Genomic DNA, 23,161 nt, shown 5'->3' with positions numbered 1-23,161 from the left:
GGATAGGTTGATTTAATTCCTTAATGCACAAATACCTTTTATCAAGCTTGTCAGTGTTGTCGGATCATGGATGGGTGTGATGTCATAATCAAGGATATCTTCTGCACTCATCTTGCTGCAGCCTTCTGCTGGAGTTAGAATGCCCTCTGCTTAAAAAAAGAGGAAGGGTTAACCATGACATGCAACCCAAAAGACTGTCTGGTTTTCATGAAAGGCTCAAGGCTTGGTTTGGAGCAGTTCAACTGATTCCCTGTTACCGTGGCAACTTCTCAGGGGGCCACTTCCCCAGACTGTGATGAAGGCTGCCGGGTTTAGTCTGAAGGCCGACGGTCTCCAGTCGTGACTCGTCGGTGGCTTTTTGGCCGATTAGGCCGGTTAGATCTGGTGACGGGGAGAGAGATCTCTCTGATTGGCTGTTCAGAGAATAGAAAAGAAGGAGGAGAGAGACAGGAGTGAGCAAAGCAGACAGAGATCCTATCCCAGGAGTGGTGGGCCTCCAGATGATTTGACTCATTAGTTGCTTTCACAAATTGTTTTGTTGATATCGGGAAGGTTCAGAAAGACCTTGACTGTCATGTCCGGTAGCACATGCAATGATGTCTGGTTTGGTGGGTCCAACGTGTGTGTGTGTGTGTGTGTGTGTGTGTGTGTGTGTGTGTGTGTGTGTGTGTGTGTGTGTGTGTGTGTGTGTGTGTGTGTGTGTGTGTGTGTGTGTGTGTGTGTGTGTGTGTGTGTGTGTGTGTGTGTGTTGGCCGTCAGCCATGGTCTATGCGGTGTGTTTAGGTGATACTATTAACAAGAGCTGTGAGCCGATGGAACAGACAGTTCTCCACTTAGCTGATTCTAACGTTGCCTGGCTGTTTCCAGGCCTTTAGATGTCGGCCTTGGACTAGAACCACCCTTTACCAGAACCACCATTAACTAGAACCATCATTTACCAGAACCACCATTCATTGCAGCAGTTGAATGCATCTCCGGTAAACTTGTTGCCGGTCCGCTATGAGTAGTAAAGACCTTCTGGTTCTCTTAAGTTGGAGTGCACTTTTAACTACTAAAGCTTAGCGGGCGAATGGAGTGGTGTATATAGCAAGTGGAAAAAGTAAGCAATAGGGAGCAGCAGGTGATGACTCTGAGCATGCAAACAGAGGGAGAGAGTGAGAGAGAGATGACGGTATGATGTTGAGGTTTATCCAGATAGCAGCAGGTCCCTCAGTGTGAAGCATCAGAGTTCTTCATGAAGGTGAAATGTTCTCTGCAGTGTTTGTAGTACCTGTGTGTGTGTGTGTGTGTGTGTGTGTGTGTGTGTGTGTGTGTGTGAGTACCTGTGTGTGTGTGTGTGTGTGTGTGTGTGTGTGTGTGTGTGTGTGTGTGTGTGTGTGTGTGTGTGTGTGTGTGTGTGTGTGTGTGTGTGTGTTAGTGGCTGAAACCTGAAACTCGTTGGTGAATCACGGCTGAAGTGCAGTAAAACTTGTACAGTACGCGTCCTTCTTAACTTTGTATCTTGGACATGCCAGCTCGCTAACCCTGTAAGCCTGTTTGGTTCCTCGCACGTCACCCGGTCTTAGGACAGTCTGCCCTTCAGGGTGTGGTAGGTTGCTTGAGTTCTCCACAGCTCAGCATATACTCTCACCAAGCCAATCCACGTCCTTCATGTGGGACTTAAAAAATACATTTCAGATGGAATTTGCGTGACCGTAGCAGCACCAGAAAACCTTAAAGGTCTCTGGTACAGAGAGCAAGGTCGCTCGCGGAATGGTTCACAAACACATTATGATTGGTTAAGCTGGCGGAAAACTCGCCCAATCTCTGAGAAAGACTAACACACTTCAAACTGAATCAGGGAATGAAACAAACTAGAAACTAAAATATTATCACACTATGACAGGTACCTTATGTAACCATGATGTACCCAACCCTAACCCTACACCTTAAAGGGGACATATTATACCACCAGGTGTGAGTGTGATTAGCCTTACAAGGCGTTTCGAAAATCAGCCCCATATGACATCACGAGTGGGCGTGTCCTCCTAGATCTGTGCTGGATAGATCAGTCTACCAGCCTACCCAGTTGACTGAAGTAAACGTTACTCATCTATCCAGCACAGATCTAGGAGGACACGCCCACTCGTGATGTCATATGGGGCTGATTTTCGAAACGGCTTGTAAGGCTAATCCCACTCACACCTGGTGGTATAATATGTCCCCTTTAACCTAACCCTAGCCCTCGATCTGATACCGTGGGGCTCAGGGTAATCAGATCCTGATTCCGTTTCCTCCTGAAGACCAGTTTGGCCTTGCTCCCTTTAAGACGTTTTTTAAATCCCCAAAATGGACAGACCACCAGTGGTACGATGGCTATTGATTCCCAGTGGAAAGATTTTTGTTTTCCTCATTTCCCGTGATTTATTTTTTGATGTTTATTTTGTTTGTTGTGCTTCATGGTAGAGTGATATATACAGCAAGGTACGGTAGATAGAGAGAGCGGAGGACATGAAGCAAAGGACCGAACCCGGGTCGCTGCGGTCAGGACTCTCAGGCCTATATGGTACGCGCCCCTTTCCTCATATCCTCCAGTCCTCCAGTAATAAATCAATACATAAATAAACCCTCCCATTCCCACCAATGGGCCCATCCCCGGTGTTTATGGGGCCGTCCCACTCCTGTACTCGTTCATCACTACCCAGGCTCTTTGTCTCCCGTCCCAGAGAACCAGCTAGTGCTAAAGTTAAATCTGTTCTCCTCTCTCCTCCTGGCTCTGCCCACTAGCATGCCAGCCCCCCCCCCCCCCCCCCCCTTTCTTTCTTATGCTTCAGAGCATTTTGGACTGCTGCTGGGCCACCAGCAGGCCAAGGTGACCTGAAATACAGCACACACGCGCATGCACCGGCACACACACAAACACGCAGGCATGTGCGCGCACACACACACGCGCGTGCGCGCGCTCGCACACACGCACGCTCACGTACACACATAAGCATTCACACTGATTTTCTCTCTAAAGTAGACCTCATCTGTCCTCAACCTAAATTTGTGAGTCTCTCTCTCTGTGTCTCTCTGTCTCTCTCTGTCTCTGTCTCTCTCTCTCTGTCTCTCTCTGTCTCTCTCTGTCTCTCTCTGTCTCTCTCTCTGTCTCTCTCTGTCTCTCTCTCTCTGTCTCTCTCTGTCTCTCTCTGTCTGTCTCTCTCTCTCTCTCTCTCTCTCTCTCTCTCTCTCTCTCTCTCTCTCTCTCTCTCTCTCTCTCTCTCTCTCTCTCTCTCTCTCTCTCTCTCTCTCTCTCTCTCTCTCTCTCTCTCTAATTTTCTAACAAGACCACGGGCCGCTATGAGGCTAACTCCAGGAGGGTAGACAGTGTGGTCGAAGGAGAGAGCCGTGATAGTCACCAAGGTCTCCTCATGTACCAGCGTCCACATACGTGCTGCTGCTGTCCAGTTAATCAGATCACTTTGGAGCGATTCAGGGTGATGCCCACTTCTGCCAGCGGCCTCAGTGCTATAGAAGTGCTCTGAAAAGGAGGTCATAACGCAGCCATCCTTTGTGTATTGGCAAACAATGGTGTGATCCCAGTAAAGCGTCCGTTGTGCTATCTGCACGGTAGCAGCTGATAAGCCCAGGCACAGATGAAATATTAGAGGATTCTCATTTTATAGCAGTTAGCTCTGTTCACCTCCATGCATGCGTTCTACACCGTCAGGCGCCGTGCCCTGGTGGTCAGGCATGGTACTGCAGTCTGTTTCATGGCACATCACGGTAAACAGGACTGGCATAGCTCTTTCTCTATAATAGCTCTGTTAAGTCCTAGCTTATATACTTCGAATAAACACAATACCGGGCAACCAGTCCAACAAGGTAACATGAACCCCCGTGTGTGAAGAGCTATCATGACGTGATGCGGTCAAGCATTCTTTTTGTTTCTGTCGCAACGTCCTTGTAGAACTGTTCACATTGGTAAATACCAGTTGCTAGAATGTGTCATTAATGTACACTGGGGCCAGCCCTGGTCGTTGGAGCGTTGCTAGTGAGATGCCAGCCTCAGTCGATGAGAGGATCGGGTCCCCCGTATGGATGACAGTTTGAGCTGGAGGCAGACTGAGGCTCTGGGGGCCTTGTGGGTAAGAGAATGACCTGGCAGTATGCTGGTCTGGGGGCTGACCTAAAAGTGCCTGTGACCTCGAAGGAAAACCCTTCTATCAAAGCATCAGAGTCTGTTTCCCCCTGCAGCGCAAGCACACCCAGTGAGTCAGGCTTGGTTCAAGATACCGATGTGCACTTGCTGTGTTTATGAGAGAGGGACCAGCAGTGATGCATTTGAGACATTTTACAACATACTATTCAATGTAATGTTATTTATAATTGTATGCATATCTAATATATGTATTATATTTGGAAATATGAAGTACTCTACTTATCTTCAGTTTCCCCATGCTTTAAAGCAAGACCAAACTTGTAGTCTTGAGCAATATTACATATATACATATACATGTGTATATATATATACATACAAAAGGTAGCTTTGGGGAAAGATTAAGAGAGAGCAAAGAAGAAATTTATAAGAAACGAGCTGGGAAGGTCCTGGGAGAAGTGGGCCACTGAACACACTTCCTGGCAGGAGGAGAGACAAGATGGAAAGAAGAAGGAACTAAAGAACACAACAGCCTGGGAACAGAAGAGGAGCTGTGACAGGGAGAGAGAGGGAGAGAGAGGGAGGGAGGGGGAGGGAGAGAGAGAGAGGGAGAGAGAGAGGGAGGGAGAGAGGGGGAGAGAGAGGGAGAGAGAGGGAGAGAGAGAGAGAGAGAGAGAGAGAGAGAGAGAGAGAGAGAGAGAGAGAGAGAGAGAGAGAGAGAGAGAGAGAGAGAGAGAGAGAGAGAGAGAGAGAGAGAGAGAGAGAGAGAGAGAGAGAGAGAGAGAGAGAGAGAGAGAGAGAGAGAGAGAGAGAGGAATGGAGAAGAGAGAGCGCAGACCAGGTCATCATATGCAGGAGAAAATACCTTATCCCTTCCACGAAGACCCCCGCTGTCTTGCCAAGGCGTTCATTGGAGGCGCTCTGTTGCAGCGCGTTGAAGAGATGAGAGTGAGGATGCACTCGCTGAGTAAAGCACCTCTGGGAGGGGTGGGCGGTGTGTCTGTGTGTTATGAACTGTGTGGTTGTGTGCTGCCATTTGTGCAGAATTCGCATTAGCTAGTTTTGGTGTAACGTTCTCCATTGAGGTCACTGCCCATGAGTGTGTTGTTCAGTTGTCGGGGAAGTTATGTTAACTCGAGTGGATTCTCTCGTAGATGATCCACCTGGAGCCAGGGTGGGAGGCAAGCCGGACGACTGTGTGTGTTTGTGTGTGCGTGTGCGTGTGTGTGTGTGTGTGTGTCAGGCAACAACCCCACCATTAACATGTTTTAACAATCAACTAAAAGCTATCAACAGAGTAGCTCGTGGGACCGGTGATCAGCCACCATGACCACTCTTTGTTGTGTTTAAGCCATTTTTCGGTCAGTTAATCCGTGCGTCTGTATGGGTTTCCTGCAGTGTAGAGCTGTAGATAGATAGTTTATAATGAATGAAACAGACAAGAACAAGCTGTTCCTCGCTGATATAGCTAGCTGGCTGGCTACCTCCTACTCATCCACACACACACACACACACACACACACACACACACACACACACACACACACACACACACACACACACACACACACACACACACACACACACACACACACACACACACACACACACACACACACACACACACACATTCATGCACATACACACATTCATGCACAAACACACACACATACACCTACAAACACACACACAAAGACACACAATCATTCACAGCAAAGATCGATTACTGTATTGGCTGTTTAGATGCAAATAACTGTCATCATTGTGTTTTCTGCACTCATTGTAATTATTTTTTTTTTAAGCGATATAAAGGCAAAAACATCAGAACATAGTGATGCAGATAGGGAGCAAGAGAGAGATAGACATTAGGGTGAAAATACACCTTGCTTTGGGGACACGGTCTCTATGGCTACAGTTACCATGGTGACGGTGATTCTATTATGAAGTCATGACGGGAAGGGTACCCTGGAGAATTCATCCTCTTTCGCTGAGATGCTGAGTAACATGTGCTCGGAGCACGCGCACAGTCACACACACACACACACACACACACACACACACACACACACACACACACACACACACACACACACACACACACACACACACACACACACACACACACACACACACACACACACACACACACACACACACAATTGCACAACCACATGCACACACAATCACATTAACACACAATCGAAAGAGAGGAGGCCATTTCCAACGATATATTGTAATTGGCTTGTGAGTTTATCACGTGAAGAACAGAGCGAGGAACAGTGAGAGGTGGAGTTAAGTGTGTAGCAGGATTAGATGCCTTCATTAAATTAGTTTGTGTGGCCTTGTTATTGTGTTGACATGAACCTGCGCTCATTCCTGTGTGTGTGTGTGTGTGTGTGTGTGTGTGTGTGTGTGTGTGTGTGTGTGTGTGTGTGTGTGTGTGTGTGTGTGTGTGTGTGTGTGTGTGTGTGTGTGTGTGTGTGTGTGTGTGTGTGTGTGTGTGTGTGTGTGTGTGTGCCACTGCGGACGGAGTCAGTCTGCTCCATCGTGTTGTTCCCATAGCAGCAGCTCGAGCCAACACAGCCAACCACACTCACTTCCGGACGTGTCTCTCTCTCCCTCTCTCTCTTTCTCGCTCTCTCTCTTTCTCTCTCTCTCGCTCTCTCTCTCTCTCTGTCTCTTTCTCTCTTTCTCTCTGTCTCTCTGTCCCTCTCTCTCGCTCTCTCAATCTCTCTTTCTCTTTCTCTGTCTCTCTCTCTCTCCCCCCCCCCCCCCCCCCCCCCATCGGTGTTGTTAAAGCTCTAGTATACTTGGATCACACTCGTGACAATAGACTGTGTAACCCGGCCACCAACAACAGTCATCGGCTATATTTGCTGTTTTCTCTTTTTGTTAGTAGCACTGCAAACCAGGTGTGGGTGAGAAATATGACTTTGTCTGTACTTGTACTTGGAGGAGAAGAGGGTAAATGGACTGAGAACAGTGACAAACAGACAAAACATCCGACATGCCGTTGAATCCATACCAGCAGTTGGCTATAGCATTGGTCCTCCGTGACTCATTGTAGCCAATTAAGCAGCAACGTGTTCGTCTCTTTTCTGCGTAAAATAATGTCTGTCATCCAAAAGCCATCCCAGCCTGAAGGGAAGAACATAAGCTAGGATTATAACTCCATTATTCTTACCACTGAGGTGGTGCTTAGAATAGAATTGCTTTCACCTGCTCTGTTAAAAAAAAGAAGAAAAAAGCCTGAGACAATTGTCTAAGCCAACGGTTGTCAAAGTGGCGTAGGCAAGCATGAATTGATCCAGGTGGTACTCGAAATGAATGTGTTTTACCTCCCAAACAGTCCTGTGACTGACTGGAGTCTCAGGATCAAACCTGAACGTATGCAGTCCAGTTTAAACACTCTCCTTCCTCTAAGAACATCTGGAATCAGTTGAGAATCATACATCACAAACAGTCTAACAAACACTCATGTTTACATATGATATCAATTTATGCGGCTATATATGATGAAGTACATGTCTCTCAGAGATGAACATACTGTCCTCCTCCTCACTCACGTCCTTATCTCCCCAAAAACTGTCAGATTCTGGCTCTGTGTGAGAGTAGAGCACTGAGCAGAAATGTTTCCAAATTAGGTATGGGTGCATGTATGCATCTTTGTGTGTGTGCGTGTGTGTGTGTGTGCACGCGCGTGCGTGTACATGCCTGCCTGTGTGTACATGTGCGTTCGTGCCTGTGTTTATGGGTGTGTGTTAGTGTGTACGTGCCTGCTTGTGTGTGTGCGTGCCTGCGTGCGCTCCTCACAGCTTTTTAATCCCCCCTTTACCTTCTTCCAATCATTTAGTTCTCTTTCCTCACATCTCCTCCTACCCCTGTGTCTTACACACACACACACACACACACACACACACACACACACACACACACACACACACACACACACACACACACACACACATCAAACACAACCACCGAGTCATGATCAGATAACAACGCACAACAACGCAGTCAGTCTGTTGTTCCGTAGCTATTGATTGGCATTAGAGTGTCTTTTTAAATCGGCAGTTGGCTAGGCTAGGCTAGGCTTTGTACTGTTGACGGGCGTTTGTAATAATGACAGATTATTCATCAGTGTGATTTTAAATCCCTTCGGCAGAGCTGCTCGCTGTAGCCCACTGACTGCTGCTCTAATGACGGCCGTGATGGACTGATGGTGGACGTTGTCTCCATTTTACCACAATGGATTCATTACGCTTATCTGTGCTGAGTTCATGCTGCCACTGTGGTTGTGTGTGTGTGTGACTGAACAATAATAATAGAGAAAGATGGTTGTGTGTGTGTGTGTGTGTGTGTGTGTGTGTGTGTGTGTGTGTGTGTGTGTGTGTGTGTGTGTGTGTGTGTGTGTGTGTGTGTGTGTGTGTGTGTGTGTGTGTGTGTGTGTGTGTGTGTGTGTGTGTTTGCTCCTGTGCTGTGCTGGTTGGCGCAGGGCTGCCTATGCCAGCTGCTCTGGGTGTTACACCTGCCTGGCACAGCACCATCATAGCATCATCTGAGCCTCTGATTGGCCACAAAGGAACTGACACGCATAAAGAGAGCTCATCCAGCAGTAGCCAAGAAATAACAACAGAATCTGTGTCATTCAGTCACGCACTCATTAGTATCATTTCTAAAGAGAGAAAGCAGGAGAGGATGACTTTGGCGGCAGTAGCTCAGGAGGTAGAGTGGGTGACTGATAACCGGAAGGTTGCTAGTTCGATCCCCGGCTCCTCCTACCGTGTCGAGGTGCCCCTGAGTGAGACGCCTCACCCTGACTGCTCCTGACGAGCTGGCTGTCGCCCTGCGTGGTCGACTCCGCCGTCGGTGTGTGAATGAATGGTTGTAAGTTGCTTTGGATAAAAGTGTCTGCAGAATCCCATAAATGTAATCTTTGAAAGTGAACAACCAAAAACATCACCTCCCTCTTTGCTTCCGACCTAACTCTGTTTCTTCACCGTTGAGAGGTCTTACATCTCATGTAGGCAAGACGGACTCTGTGATGTGAACCAATCAGGGAGGAGTTGCCTGGATGTTTTAGAAATGAACCCGGAGCAGTCTTAAATCGAAATAGTCTCAGACAAATTCTGTTTACACTTTACACTGAATGCACACCGATAGCTGGGCCCTTTCTAAAAAATGATGCTAAAATAATGGCTCTTAAATCTTACCTTCCAACCCTTTGACAACATGAACCTCAGGGAGTTCCCTAACTCTGTATTCATCTATATAACCTCCGGTGTGGTTCATCCATCAAGACGTTGAGACGTCATGTGACCTGATAATGATAGGCTCGGTGGATGACAGTGATAGGATTTGAGTGTTGCAATTTCCTGAAGAGCAGCGTGAGAGACATCAACTAGTGACAAGGTCAACATCCTGCCGCTCGCGTTCGCAATTTGCTTGATTATCATATCCTGTCTCCTGTCCTCTCCTCCTTCCTGCCGGTTTGTACGCGAGCATTAATCATGATAAGAGGAGCCCGACCCGGAGAGCCACTGTGATAGCAACAGCAGACGTGTTTGTTGAGTTCTCATCCAATCTTAAAGGACGAATGTGGGAAACCACTGCAAATGCACCCATTGCAGTAATCCCAGGTCAGAGGGACGCATCGCTCAGCGAGGGGAGTACACAGCAGGTTTACGCCATGGGATCAAACTTCTAGTAGTTGTACATCCAGAGAGCAACACCTTGGGTTTGTGACTGACAACAGAGAAGGGGCTGGTTAGAGTGCTTCTGGGTCATGTGGAAAGATACCCCAGAAGAGCTGATCAAGTGGGAAGCCTGACACAAGAAGCCTGGCAAATGGCTAACAATGACAAAGAGCAACATGACATTTATTGGCAAATAAACCTTTGAAGGAATGATACACCGACGCTAGATTTGTTGTTATCTTGTCAAAGTGTATTCTCTCTTTCACTGTAACCAAGCAATCCACGTAATTTCCAGATGAGGACCCATACGGTACATCGGTTGTGGTGCACAGGTGTTTGGTACACGACCACTTGAGGTGGAACCACTTCGGTGCTCCGTCACGACCTGGGCTGAGTCCTTATGCAGATGAACTGAAACATGAAGCATTTTACCTGCTAACGATGAGCAGTGATGGATCCTGGAGGTTTGTTTTGATACTTCACCTGAGCACCTGAACGGGATGACCCATTAACCCCCTCCTTCCTCCTCCTCCTCCTCCTCCTCCCAACAGTGCAGTGTCTGGAGATGACCACGAAGCGGAAGCTGATAGGCCGGCTGGTGCCGTGTCGCTGTTTCCGGGGCGAGGAGGAGGTGATCTCGGTGCTGGACTACTCCCACTGCAGCCTGCAGCAGGTGCCCAAGGAGATCTTCAGCTTCGAGAGGACGTTGGAGGAACTCTACCTGGACGCCAACCAGATAGAGGAGCTACCCAAGGTAACGGAGGGCGGCAGTAGCTCAGCAGGTAGAGCGGGCTGACTGGGAAACAGAAGGTTGCTGGTTCGACCCCCGGCTCGAGGTGTGTCGAGGTGTCCTTGAGCGAGACGCCTCACCCTAACTGCTCATGACGAGCTGGCAGTCATCCTGCATGGTCGACTCCGCCGTCGGTGGGTGAATGTGTGTATGAATGGTTGTAAGTCACTTTGGATAAAAGCGTCAGCAAAATCCCCTAAATGTAAATGTCGCAGAGGAATGCTCATATATTCACCCTGTGCTCCATAACCCTGGAACAACTAATTCTGAAAAGGCCACTGTTTTACCACCGGGTGTGATGTTGACTAGCCAGATAGTGATCACCTGTCGAGTGTTTACTCAGACATAAACGTATGTATATGCATGGTTCCTTTCTCCCACTTGTGACGGCTAATCAACCTCACACCCGCCGCGGTCAAATATCAGTTCTGGAATATTGGTGACGTTGTTTATGACGCATTTCCAAGTGTAAGCGGATTAAGATGGGGGGGGCTGGGTATTGGTAGCGGGGATTGTGCATTGATTGCGCAGGATGGGATTTGCGATAGCAGCAGTACTTAGAGGACGGCCTAAGGTTCGAATCAATAGTGTTTGTAGTTGGAATGTCAGGCACGCCTGTGCAGAAAAACGTAGGGAAATGAGCTTAACACTGCACTTCAGGGTGTCTTCAAAGCACTCATTTAAAACGGCCTCGTGTTGCTGCCTGTCTCTGATGACCACCAGGGTTAATGTATTCATACGTCCTTCCTATCAAACTTCAAACTAGGTTTTTCTTTTTTGATATAAAGAACAGGCTGTTGTCAGGATCTACAGTAAAGGCTTGGAAAGGCAGAATGTGAGCAATATAATTCAACATGGCAATTTAATTTGATTTCAACACTACGTTTGTGGTGCCATTTACATCAAAAGCACAACCTTTATAAGTATCTTTCCCCTTGCACACAAGCTTTCCCACTTAACTACCCTAGTAGTTGAGTGATATTTTTGCCTGTTACGTGTGTTGTGTGTGTGAAGGTAAAGGATAGCAGAGGGTTAGAAAAGGGCTGAATCAGGTCGTGGTTCACCACCGCCCTCTTGCTAGTTCACCCACCCACCCAACATTTAACCTAGTAGACACGTTAGTAGCTCAATAGTTCAATCCAGGTTCAATTGAAGTTGCATATACAAACAAAAACACAAAACACACAAGGTGTGGGCGTGGGCGGAAGACTACAAATTGAAACATTTAACTATTCAAACTTTGAGTCTTCAGGTGTTGCACCGGTTTAAAACCCAGAGATGCTGAACAGTGTTTCTCATGTAAACAGTTTAGATAAGCACTGCAGACGAAGAAGACCTCCTCCTCTGCTACGATCGCACGTGTCTGCCTGCGTCTGTCCCAGCAAGACACGAGGATAGCTGAACAAAACCACATATGTGTAAACATATATTCAACTTTTTTCTTTTGTGTGTGTTTGTCTAAGAATAGGCGTAGAGAATGTGTTGTGGCAATGTGGGTCAAGCCGCGGACCAATCCCATGCCATTTGGTGCACCAAGAAACACACACGTACACACACTCAGCATGCATGCACACACACGCACACACACACAGAATCACACAGCCACACGCACACACATGCTGGTTTTGTTGGCTTGAGGCCATCTGTGCTCCAATGGTTTCTGCAGGATGGATAGAGAAACAAAATAACATCATTGCGTTCAATTGACAGTAGGCCTGGTGATGTAATCACCATTACCCTGTTGTAGGCTATTAGCATGCAACGTGTTGTGGATTATTCCAAAGCAGTATGCAATAATCATCCTACCATCTGGTGTACAGAATTGGATATTCTACCCCAATGTAATCACGTCAGTATTTACGTGTTGTGGAACAAGAGATGACCAGTATTATAGCTTATTTAGACTGCTGTCGATAAATGACTCCAAACTGTAATCCACAGTCCATATGGGTGCTGCTCTCGTTGGTTCCATAGTTTCATTCCTAGTGGTCAGTGTTATGACTCTCTGACTGGGGGAAAGGTTTTCGCAGGGGAAATGTATCAATCAGATAAACTTTGAATTTCAACATGTTTTTACACTATATTGTTTGTGCTATTTTATGCTTCATCACGATCTTATAATAATCTTCTGTTGGGTCTTATCTTTAAATCCAGAGTTAAAGGTAAATGTAGAAATGTGAAATAATTATTTGGAACTATGGCTGCTGTTTACTTTTAGTTAGTAGAGCAATAAAAGAGAAACTATCATAAATCCTACAATTTTTTCACTCTATTGTCGACTGAATAAGGAAGGACATCATTATCTTTGTCACTACTGCAATGTTATCTTTTCAAGATGGTTGGAAATATAATACTTTTTCTCATCAATTGTGTCAGCCATGAATAGATCGTAACTCTATTTGTTCATTGTCGAATCAAAAAGGGCTTCCTTTTGATCAAGTACTTCTGGGAGTGGAAATAACTATAATAACTTGGAGAAAGGCAAATCACAAAATACTTAAGGGGAAATAGCATACAGCAAATATAAATTCAGCCAGAGCTCCAATGTTGGACCTTGTGGTGATAAAATCACCAAATCAAGTTATTATGCAAAAATACACACCCCTGACTGTGGAATTGATATTTTTTCTCAGCGAGAGGCATTAGAAATGATGAATTACATCAGCAACAATGGAGGGGACCTCAAATTTTACTATAAAGGCCCCTGATCTTATGTCATTGTTATTGAGCTGCTCCATTGTTCCTAACCTCACCTAAAGAAGCTAAGGGCCAGACACACACACACACACACACACACACACACACACACACACACACACACACACACACACACACACACACACACACACACACACACACACACACACACACACTTCTATCAAATCTTGATGGTGCACTTGAAAGAAAAGAGAGGCAGACCTTTAGAGGATATTGTGTGATTTAGGACTTACCATAATATGAATTATGGAACAGTTCAATATCAGAACTTAGGTTGCCAGTTTGCGTTATTGGAGCGGCAGTGGCTCAGGAGGGAGAGCGGGTTGATATTTTGATCCCGGCTTTTTGAGTGTCGCGGTGTCCCTGAGAAAGACGCCGCTCCCCACCTGCTCCAGGCGAGCCGGCTTTCGCCCTGCGTGGTCGACTCCGCTGGCGTTGTGTGAACGCGTGTGAACGGTTGTAAGTCAGTCACAAGTTTGTTCACATTCACACACACTTGTTCAAAACACTAGTGTAGCTTATTTTCTTTGAGGGTTAAACCTTATTGGAGTAAATTATGCTTACTTACTAAATCAGGCGTTTGGTTTCCACTTTGAGGCGCCCAGGGCTTGACTGCTCCGTGTTTCATCCAACAAATTGAAACCCCATGTCGTTCTGAATGCTTGCTTGAGTCTTGCTGTTCTAAAAGACTGAACATTACACGGTTGCCACAGGACTTGACCTGATACTAATCCTCTATCAATATCTCTGGCTCTGCCGTTCATTTTCAGATTGTTTTTGTTAGTTCATTTTATCACAGACAACATTATTTGGCCCAACTGCAAAACAAGACGATGGATATGATGTGGCCCACATCTTTCGTTTTTCCTATCAGAGCATTATAACTTTTCATCCCGGTTTCCTCTGTGTTTCTATAGCAACTGTTCAACTGCCAGGCCCTGAAGAAGCTCAGCATGCCTGACAATGACCTGTCCAACCTGCCCCCCTCCATCGCAAGCCTGGTCAACCTCAAAGAGCTGGACATCAGTAAAAATGGTAAACAATGGACTGCGTTTGGCTGTGGAAGCACATCAACCCATTTTAGAACGGATTGCACTCATTCTTTCATTCATTCATTCTTTGGACCCCATTATTACCAATTTAGTATAAAATCATCAAACTATATTCAGATGTAGTATGTACCATTGTAAGCATCCTCTGTAACCTACATACACCCTGCTCACGTCTCTGTCTCTCTCTCTCTCTCTCTCTCTCTCTCTCTCTCTCTCTCTCTCTCTCTCTCTCTCTCTCTCTCTCTCTCTCTCTCTCTCTCTCTATCCGCCTCTCTATCCGCCTCTCTCTCTCTCTCTCTCTCTCTCTCTCTCTCTCTCTCTCTCTATCCGCCTCTCTCTCTCTCTCTCTCTCTATCCGCTTCTCTCTCTATCCGCCTCTCTCTCTCTTTCTATCCGCTTTTCTCTCTCTTTCTCTCTCTCTCTCTCTCTTTCTCTCTCTCTCTCTCTCTCTCTTTCTCTCTCTCTCTCTCTCTCTTTCTCTCTCTCTCTCTCTCTTTCTCTCTCTTCTCTCTCTCTCTCTCTCTCCTCTCTCTCTCTCTCTCTCTCTCTCTCTCTCTCAGGTATCCAGGAGTTCCCAGACAATATCAAGTGTTGTAAAGGCCTGTCTGTGGTTGAGGCCAGCGTCAACCCAATTGCCAAGTAAGCCGTTTGTCGTCTCAGCACACACGCAGTAGGACTACACCGGCGTCCATGCAAACAATCTCAGAACTCAAACACTGAGTTGGACCCGTCTGTGTGTCGTGACGTTCAGTTCTGTGTCTGCCTCGTATGAGGCGTGATGAGTTATCTGTGTTTACAGGCTTTCGTGTGCTATCCAGTGTCAGTGCTGCATGGTTAGATTCAGACTGCTGGAGAACTGATCATCAGGAGAGATACAGTGTGTGTGTGTGTGTGTGTGTGAGAGAGAGAGTGTGCGTTCTCGAGCGTGTGGAGGTGTGCATGTGCTTGTCCGTGCGGTGACTCACCCTCGGGCTAAACGCGGCAACACGCTCCGTCAGTGGTTGCCACAGAAACGTTATCCCGACCTTGGCAGGTTTTTTTCTGCTGTTAATCTTTTTTAATTATTTGTCCCAATTTGGTTCTAGAAGGACACTGACTTACTAAAGTTAGACTCTCCCATTCATCGCTATTGTCCCTCCCTCCCTCCCGCCCTCTCTCTCTCTTGGTTCTCCTCTCCCTCGGCCTCCCCCTCCCTCCCCCTCCCTCCCTCTCCCTCGGCCTCCCCCCCCTCGGCCTCCCCCTCCCTCGGCCTCCCCCTCCCTCGGCCTCCCCCTCCCTCGGCCTCCCCCTGCCTCCCCCTCCCTCCCCCCCCCTCGGCCTCCCCCCCCCTCGGCCTCCCCCTCCCTCCCCTCCCCCTCCCTCTGCCTCCCCCTCCCCCTCCCCCTCCCTCCCACTCCTCGCCCCTCTCTCTGCTGCCGTCTCTCGTTCCGGATCCTTCCTCAGACTCCCAGAGGGGTTCACCCAGCTCCTGAATCTGACCCAGCTCTTCCTCAACGATGCCTTTCTGGAGTATCTCCCTGCTAATTTTGGAAGGTAAAGTCTCCACATAATACACACATTATATGTGCTGTACACTGTATATATTTCTATATGTTTATGTACGTCTCCACCAGTGCTGTCCGGGATAGGATCCAAATCCAGACGGGTACTCGGGAAGTGAAACAAAAAGGCTTTTAATAACGAAAGTCGAATCTCTGTTCCACAAACTGGCACTAACTGGAGAACTGGGATTGTGGGTCTAATTGAAGAGAGTTGAGGGGACTGATGGGAGGGGAGAGGGCCAGTCTGAGGACACCTGGTGGGCAGGTGTCGAAGGCCGCTGGTGGGGGCTGTTGGTCTGTGGTTGTTTAATCATTCATTGTATTTATTTGATTAGACTCTCCAAGCTACGGATCCTGGAGCTACGAGAAAACCATCTAAAAACAATGCCAAAGTAAGACATACCAGTGTGTGTGCGTGGGTGTGTTTATGTGGCTGTGGGTGTGTGCGTGTGCGTGTGTGGGCGGGTGTGTGTGTGTGTGTGTGTGTGTGTCTGTGTGTGGGTGTCTGTGTGTCTGTGTATCTGTTTGTGTTCTGTAGAAATATTCCAATATCACGTTACAACATTTTATATAGGGTACTTTATAGTTTGTACAATAGACATTAAGGTGATTCATGCTTGAATATAAAAGTAGAGCCTCTTGATCGATGTCGATTGTGTTGAGTGTGTGTTGAGTGTGTGTTGAGTGTGTGTTTGTTGTTCTGCCTCTCAGGTCCATCCACAGACTGTCCCAGCTGGAACGGCTGGATCTGGGGAGCAACGAGTTCTCTGAGATGGTAAGACTGGCGGACAGCCGGTCAGACAGACCGCAGAGCCCCTGTTTAACGTTACGCTACGAAGGGATGGAGCCAGATTAATTTAACCAATATCTAAATCAATGTTTTCCCTCGGGGACGAATGCTGACGTGGTGATTGTGTTAAATGCTTTTTACATAATAACGCTGGGTGTTTACACATACATTATGTGTCAACGTATTCATAATGAAGACACAGATGATTTGGTATTCTAGGAGGGATGGATGGAGTCGAGGGTGGCTATCTCTTATTGTCTTCGGAACTGTTTACCAAGCCTCTGTGTGTTTGTGTCGTTCAGCCAGAGGTATTGGAACAGATCCATAACCTGAAGGAACTGTGGATGGACAATAATTCTCTACAGTCAATACCAGGGGTAAGAGCACGGGCACGCACACACGCAGGCACACACGCAGGCACACACGCAGGCACGCACGCACGCACAAACACACAAACATAGACACGAGTACGCATGCACGAACACAGGCAGGCTCACACACACTCCCTATGCCATCATGACCTCAATACATCAGCAAGAAACTGGTCTGGTTCCACAAAAGTCGAAAAACATGTCTTTGAAGGGGGTCAGTCCCTCTCAATGACCAGACAAGAAAGCATATTTCGTATTGCATGTGTTTGGCTGTGGTATGGCTGCCCGCCCTAATTTGTCTTCAAAGTATACTTTATTATCCCAGGGTTGGGAAATTTGTTTGGTCAAATAGCTTGACATTTAAGGCACATAAGTCTTCATGCGCTCCTTATCTTCGTGTCTCTCTGCTTCTTCTGCTTGGCCTTGTTCTGTGTGCTGCTCTCTCACTTCTTATGCGTCTCCTTATAATTCTCCTTTCTCCTCTCATCTCCTCATTCTTTTCCTCCTCCTCCTCGTTTCTTCTTGTGCTGTTCATGTATTTCTTCTCATTGTGTTCCTCGTCCTCGTCCTCCTCCTCCTGCTCCTTCTCCTCGGTGTGTCTTCCACATACACTTTGTCTCCTGCCAGTCACTAGGTAAATTGCGGCAGCTTCGCTACTTGGACTTGGCCAAGAACCGCATCGAGACGTTAGACACAGACATCTCAGGCTGTGAGAACCTCGAAGACCTCCTACTGTCCTCCAATATGCTGCAGCACCTCCCGGACTCTATAGGTAGCCACACACACAAGCGGGCCCGCCCACACGCAAACACACACACATGGGTCCACCCACACGCACACACACAGGTTATTTATTTAACGTGCTATTTCTATGGAGGTAATGGGCTGATAAAATCGTAATGCTTTGTGAAGTCTTTTAAAAGGGAAGGTTTGTGATTGTGTGTGTGTGTGTGTGTGTGTGTGTGTGTGTGTGTGTGTGTGTGTGTGTGTGTGTGTGTGTGTGTGTGTGTGCATATATAGGAATGTTGAAGAAAATGACGACACTGAAGGTAGACGACAACCAGCTGACCTCACTGCCTAACACCATCGGGAGGTGAGACACACACACACACACACACACACACACACACACACACACACACACACACACACACACACACACACACACACACACACACACACACACACACACACACACACACACACACACACACACACACACACACAAGACAACTAATATATTATCATACCATTTTCAAATTTCTGTTTTATTTGTATGCATCTCCGTTCTTTCTTTCTTTCTTTCTTTCTTTCTTTCTTTCTTTCTTTCTTTCTTTCTTTCTTTCTTTCTTTCTTTCTTTCTTTCTTTCTTTCTCTCTTTCTTCAATTGTTAATTTTTCTCCCTTCATTTCTTCCTCTCCTTTCTATCTCTCTCCTTCCTTTCCTTCGCTCTCTCCTTCCTTCCTCTCCTTCTATCTCTCTCTCCTTCCTTTCCTTCTCTCTCTATCCTTCCTTCCCCTTCCATCTATCTCTCTCCTTCCTTTCCTTCTCTCTCTCTCCTTCCTTCCTCTCCTTCTATCTATCCCTCTCCTTCCTTTCCTTCTCTCTCTCTCTCCTTCCTTCCTCTCCTTCTATCTATCCCTCCTTCCTTTCCTTTCCTTCTCTCTCTCTCTCTCTCTCTCTCCTTCCTTCCTCTCCTTCTATCCATCCCTCTCCTTCCTTTCCTTCTCTCTCTCTCTCTCTCTCCTTCCTTCCTCTCCTTCTATCCATCCCTCTCCTTCCTTTCCTTCTCTCTCTCTCTCTCTCTCCTTCCTTCCTCTCCTTCTATCTATCCCTCTCCTCCCTCTCTCTCCTTCCTTCCTCTCCACCATGTCTCTTGCGTGGTTATTATTGATGCGATGACACATGTCATCGTCGATGATCCATTGGTTGCTGCTCTTGTGTATGCCGACTGGTGATTGGTGGGTTCTGTGTGTTGTTGTTTGCTGCGGTGGCGTGGCGTTAGTGTGAAGGCCAAGCATGGGTGAGTACTGTTAGCCTGCCCGGATACAAGGACCTGGTTCAGGGACAGTGTACCCGTTGGAACGGCATGGCTCCGGGGACAGCTGATGCACTGGGAGAGGCATGCAGGCACGTTCATACTTACCCTGAAGATAAAACAAATCCAATTCGTTACAGATATCATATCGGAGAAGTAGGAGTTCTTTCCTACTATTTCAAACTATCCATGGCCTTTATGTAACAATACTGTGTTGATTGCAAGGGTTGGGAAGGTTTGATGTTTTGAAGGTTGAGGTATAGACGTAATTCTACTCATAGCAGTCATTTTGTAAGTATTGTTAATATAGAGGTACCACGCATCCAGTTCATCAACTACTGCTTAAAAACTCTGGGTACGTGTGTGCCAAACACACATGTACCCAGTGTGTTGATGGAGGGATGAGGTCCTTTCTGATCATCAACTTCCCCACCCTGCCGGCCACACAGTGCGGAAACCCCGCCCCCAGTGCGGAAACCCCGCCCCCAGTGCGGAAGCCCCGCCCCCAGCATTTCCTGTCCTCGGTAATGCCGGTCGGTAGGCCGTGCGCCGGGGACCCCCGTGGTCTGGGGTCCCGGGCTCGAGGCCGACCGACTGGTGGGACTCGTGTTCCATCTGAAGAGGTCTCTGCCTCAAGCCTTGTCCAGCAGTAGGTCCTCGCCCCTCCCAGTAGGTCCTCGCCCCTCCCAGTAGGTCCTCGCCCCTCCCAGTAGGTCCTCGCCCCTCCCAGTAGGTCCTCGCCCCTCCCAGTAGGTCCTCGCCCCTCCCTGTCCCCTCTGAGCACGGTGGGGTGCCTAACTTACTAGTGCCTCATTAGGGTGTTAAGCATATTCCAGCCACCCCCCTTCCCTCGTTAGGCTTCTTACTTTCTGGACTTCTAATTTAGACATCTTTTTTCAAGGGTGAAAAAGCATCCACATCATGTTGATAATGTGGTATATTATCGAGGTTCTGGATGTAAATCAAGTTAGTTTAGTGATGAGGTAAAATTAGAAGCAGGTTGCTGCAGAAACGCACACGGTTGATATATATCAGCTCTCCTCTCCCCTCCTCTCCTCCTCTCCTCTCCCCTCCTCTCCTCTCCTCTGCCCTCCCCTTTCCTCCCCTCTCCTCCCCTCTCCCCTCCCCTCACCTCTCCCCCTCTCTCACCGTATGGGGGCCCAGATGGTCCAATCCTTTGGGGAATAATATTAGCATGCTAATGTTATGTTAACAGTGACAGTACATTAGCGAGGCGCTGTTGTTTCATTAGCATTAGCCTTCTTTTGGTGTGCCGCTCGGTTAATGACTGAGGCCACAGAGGTGTCTGGGGGTTGGGGGTGGGGTCAGGTTCATTGAGTGTGATTATGGGATGCATTAATGCACCCTGGGTTGCAGGATCCGAGTTAAAGCATGTTGAGGAGGTAGTAGCTTTACCAAACTGCTTCTTAGGATGCTATCTCAAAAAACGTTTCCACAATAATAAACGTAATTGGGTAATGATGGTAGTAAAGAAGGTGTTCACCCGACAAACATCGATCAATTTAAATGAAAGAAAAGGAACAAGTGGCTATTTTAGCACAGCCTTAAATGTAAATGATAAGTCTTCTCCCCTGCCTCCACCACAAACCGCCCCGATCTCACTGCTATCCTCGTGCAGCGGTCCTACGACCAGAGCGTTGCTTTAGGAACGGCCCCCCGTGCGCCCCAAGACCCCCCCCCTTCACACCCCCGGAGGTTTGCTCTTCAGCACAGCTGCCCCCATACAGACCTGTCCCGTTTCCCGGAGCACTGCGCCGTTGTGTGTCTGTTGTAGGTGTGTGTGCGTGCATAGGTGTGTAGATGTATACGTGTGTCTGTGTGTTTCCTGAGCAAACATATAGAGATTGACCAAATGTCTATATTTTTCCGATAGGATCTTGTGACGTCATTGTACAGCAGATCCTTCAAGGCTTTACCGCTCTTGCTTTTAATCAAGTCTATGTTGCTCAGTGTATATTAATTTCAGGAGACCTGCACAGTTTTCCTCCTTATGCGCTCTGCGTCTTTCTCTGTCTCTCTCCCCCCCCCCCCCCCGCACACACACACACACACACGCGCGCACACACACACACACACACACACACACACTCACACACACCAGTCTGTCTCTGCTGGAGGAGTTGGACGTCAGCTGTAACGAGCTGGAATCGCTGCCCTCGTCCATCGGGTACCTGCACAACCTGAGAACCTTCGCCGCCGACGAGAACTTCCTCACGGAGCTGCCCAGAGAGGTGTGTGTGGGCGTGCACGTCTGTGGGTGTGCGAGTGTGTGTGTCTGTGCGTGTGTGTGTGAGTATGCTACTGCCCGCTAGTGGACAGTGGGCAGTAGAGTCAGCAGCAATACAATAATACAATAATAAGAAGCCAAAAAGAAGGATGCCCTCGTAACCAGCCGATAGGGAAACGCAGATGCACTAGAACGGAACTGGCCTGTGTGTGATGATGCATTGTACGCTCATTAAAGGTTTTGGTTTTCCTTGTGTGTGTGTGTGTGTGTGCATGTCATCGTTTCAGATCGGTAACTGTAGAAATGTCACCGTGATGTCGCTACGGTCGAACAAACTGGAGTTCCTGCCCGATGAGATCGGACAGATGACCAAACTACGGGTTCTCAACCTCAGCGATAACAGGTACACGCACTCCCACGCAGAACTATGGAAATGCACGGCATAGAATGTATTCTCATCTCAGGCTGTAACACGCGAAAACCGTCACACACAAACACACAACGAGCCCTGTCAAATGACCGTTTTAGTTGCCTGCCTCCACTGTTTCCATGGAAATGGGGCGAGGAGTGTGTTGCCATGGATACATTTTCCGCAGGCTGTTCTATGTGTGGGTGGAAGGAACATCTCTCTCTCTCTTTTCAATATAAGTCTTTCCCTCCCTTTCCATCTTTATTCTCTCTCTCTCTCTCTCTCTCTCTCTCTCTCTCTCTCTCTCTCTCTATCTCTCTCTCTCTCTCTCTCTCTCTCTCTCTCTCAGGTTAAGGAATCTGCCCTTTACCTTCACTAAGTTGAAGGACCTAGCAGCTTTATGGCTCTCTGACAATCAGGTACTCCTCCCCCTCAACCCACCACGTCCATGCAGAATGACACACAATATATTCATCTGGATGTCTCGAGGACTTCATTTTTCAGCAGATAGATATTCCTTAGCTTACTTCCAAGCGCAGACACACAAATAAACTGGCTCCTCTGTCAACACGATTTCCCCGTGCAAAAACATTTTAACTTCTTGCAAACTTCGTAATACATGTACCATGGTGTGTGTGTGTGTGTGTGTCTGTGTGTGTGTGTGTGTGTGTGTGTGTGTGTGTGTGTGTGTGTGTGTGTGTGTGTGTGTGTGTGTGTGTGTGTGTGTGTGTGTGTGTGTGTTGGCAGTCCAAGGCCCTGATCCCCCTCCAGACGGAGGCCCACCCAGAAACCAAGCAGAGGGTCCTGACGAACTACATGTTCCCCCAGCAGCCTCGCCATGATGAGGGTACGACCTGGGATCCAAGGCCCCGCCCACACGGAGCCCGAACGGCCGAAAACGATCCGGCTTCGTTTTATGCGGTTCAGGAACATCTCCGTAAAGACGGAGTCATTGAGAAACGCTGTAGTAAATATTGAAGGCGCTAGTTCTCCACAGAAAAAAGTGGAGCACATCAATCCTGCGCGCATACAGCCTGCACGCTGTGTACCAACATTCAGTCATGAGGAGATTCAACCTTTTAAATTGAGCAGAAATACTTTTCAATGAACAGTTAGTAATTAAATTTATCAAGGGGCTTTATTTAAAGCTACAAAAATCATACAAATAAAACAATAAATAACAAATTCAACGCAACTCTGGCGTCCCCCAGCTGGTGGGGGGCTGATGACGTCATAGTCTGCGTTTCAGGCGTCCACACGAATCCTAACACGAAACCGCGAGGTCCGGATAGATCTGAAACCACCTCCGAGGGTGGTTTCAGAAATGTGCGGTATCGGGCACTGGATCCGCCGGCTCCGTCTGGACGGTCGGCCGAAACGCACAAGAC

General features: G+C 47.7%; 1 protein-coding gene across 12 annotated transcripts in view; it reads left to right on the top strand.

Moving 5' to 3' along the window:
- The window catches only part of lrrc7 (leucine rich repeat containing 7), an 88,233-nt gene that overhangs the window by 35,522 nt on the left and 29,550 nt on the right, over positions 1–23,161 (top strand). For 10 of the 12 annotated variants that reach the window (XM_060066445.1, XM_060066442.1, XM_060066448.1 and 7 more), the window contains 14 exons: positions 10,368–10,570; positions 14,242–14,359; positions 14,937–15,015; positions 15,820–15,909; positions 16,253–16,309; positions 16,629–16,692; positions 17,010–17,084; positions 17,706–17,850; positions 18,099–18,171; positions 19,084–19,101; positions 21,239–21,368; positions 21,652–21,767; positions 22,123–22,192; positions 22,521–22,620. In XM_060066445.1, coding sequence (XP_059922428.1) covers positions 10,382–10,570; positions 14,242–14,359; positions 14,937–15,015; positions 15,820–15,909; positions 16,253–16,309; positions 16,629–16,692; positions 17,010–17,084; positions 17,706–17,850; positions 18,099–18,171; positions 19,084–19,101; positions 21,239–21,368; positions 21,652–21,767; positions 22,123–22,192; positions 22,521–22,620 — 1,324 coding nt within the window. In that variant the 5' untranslated portion in view covers positions 10,368–10,381. The remainder of the gene's footprint in view (positions 1–10,367; positions 10,571–14,241; positions 14,360–14,936; positions 15,016–15,819; positions 15,910–16,252; positions 16,310–16,628; positions 16,693–17,009; positions 17,085–17,705; positions 17,851–18,098; positions 18,172–19,083; positions 19,102–21,238; positions 21,369–21,651; positions 21,768–22,122; positions 22,193–22,520; positions 22,621–23,161) is intronic. The other 2 variants (XM_060066444.1, XM_060066443.1) reach the window with 1 other exon arrangement.

The sequence above is a fragment of the Gadus macrocephalus genome, chromosome 12 (assembly GCF_031168955.1).
Source record: "Gadus macrocephalus chromosome 12, ASM3116895v1".
Classification (NCBI taxonomy): Eukaryota; Metazoa; Chordata; class Actinopteri; order Gadiformes; family Gadidae; genus Gadus; species Gadus macrocephalus.
Note: the sequence above shows the minus strand (reverse complement) of the source record. Positions and strands in the feature narration are given on the sequence as shown.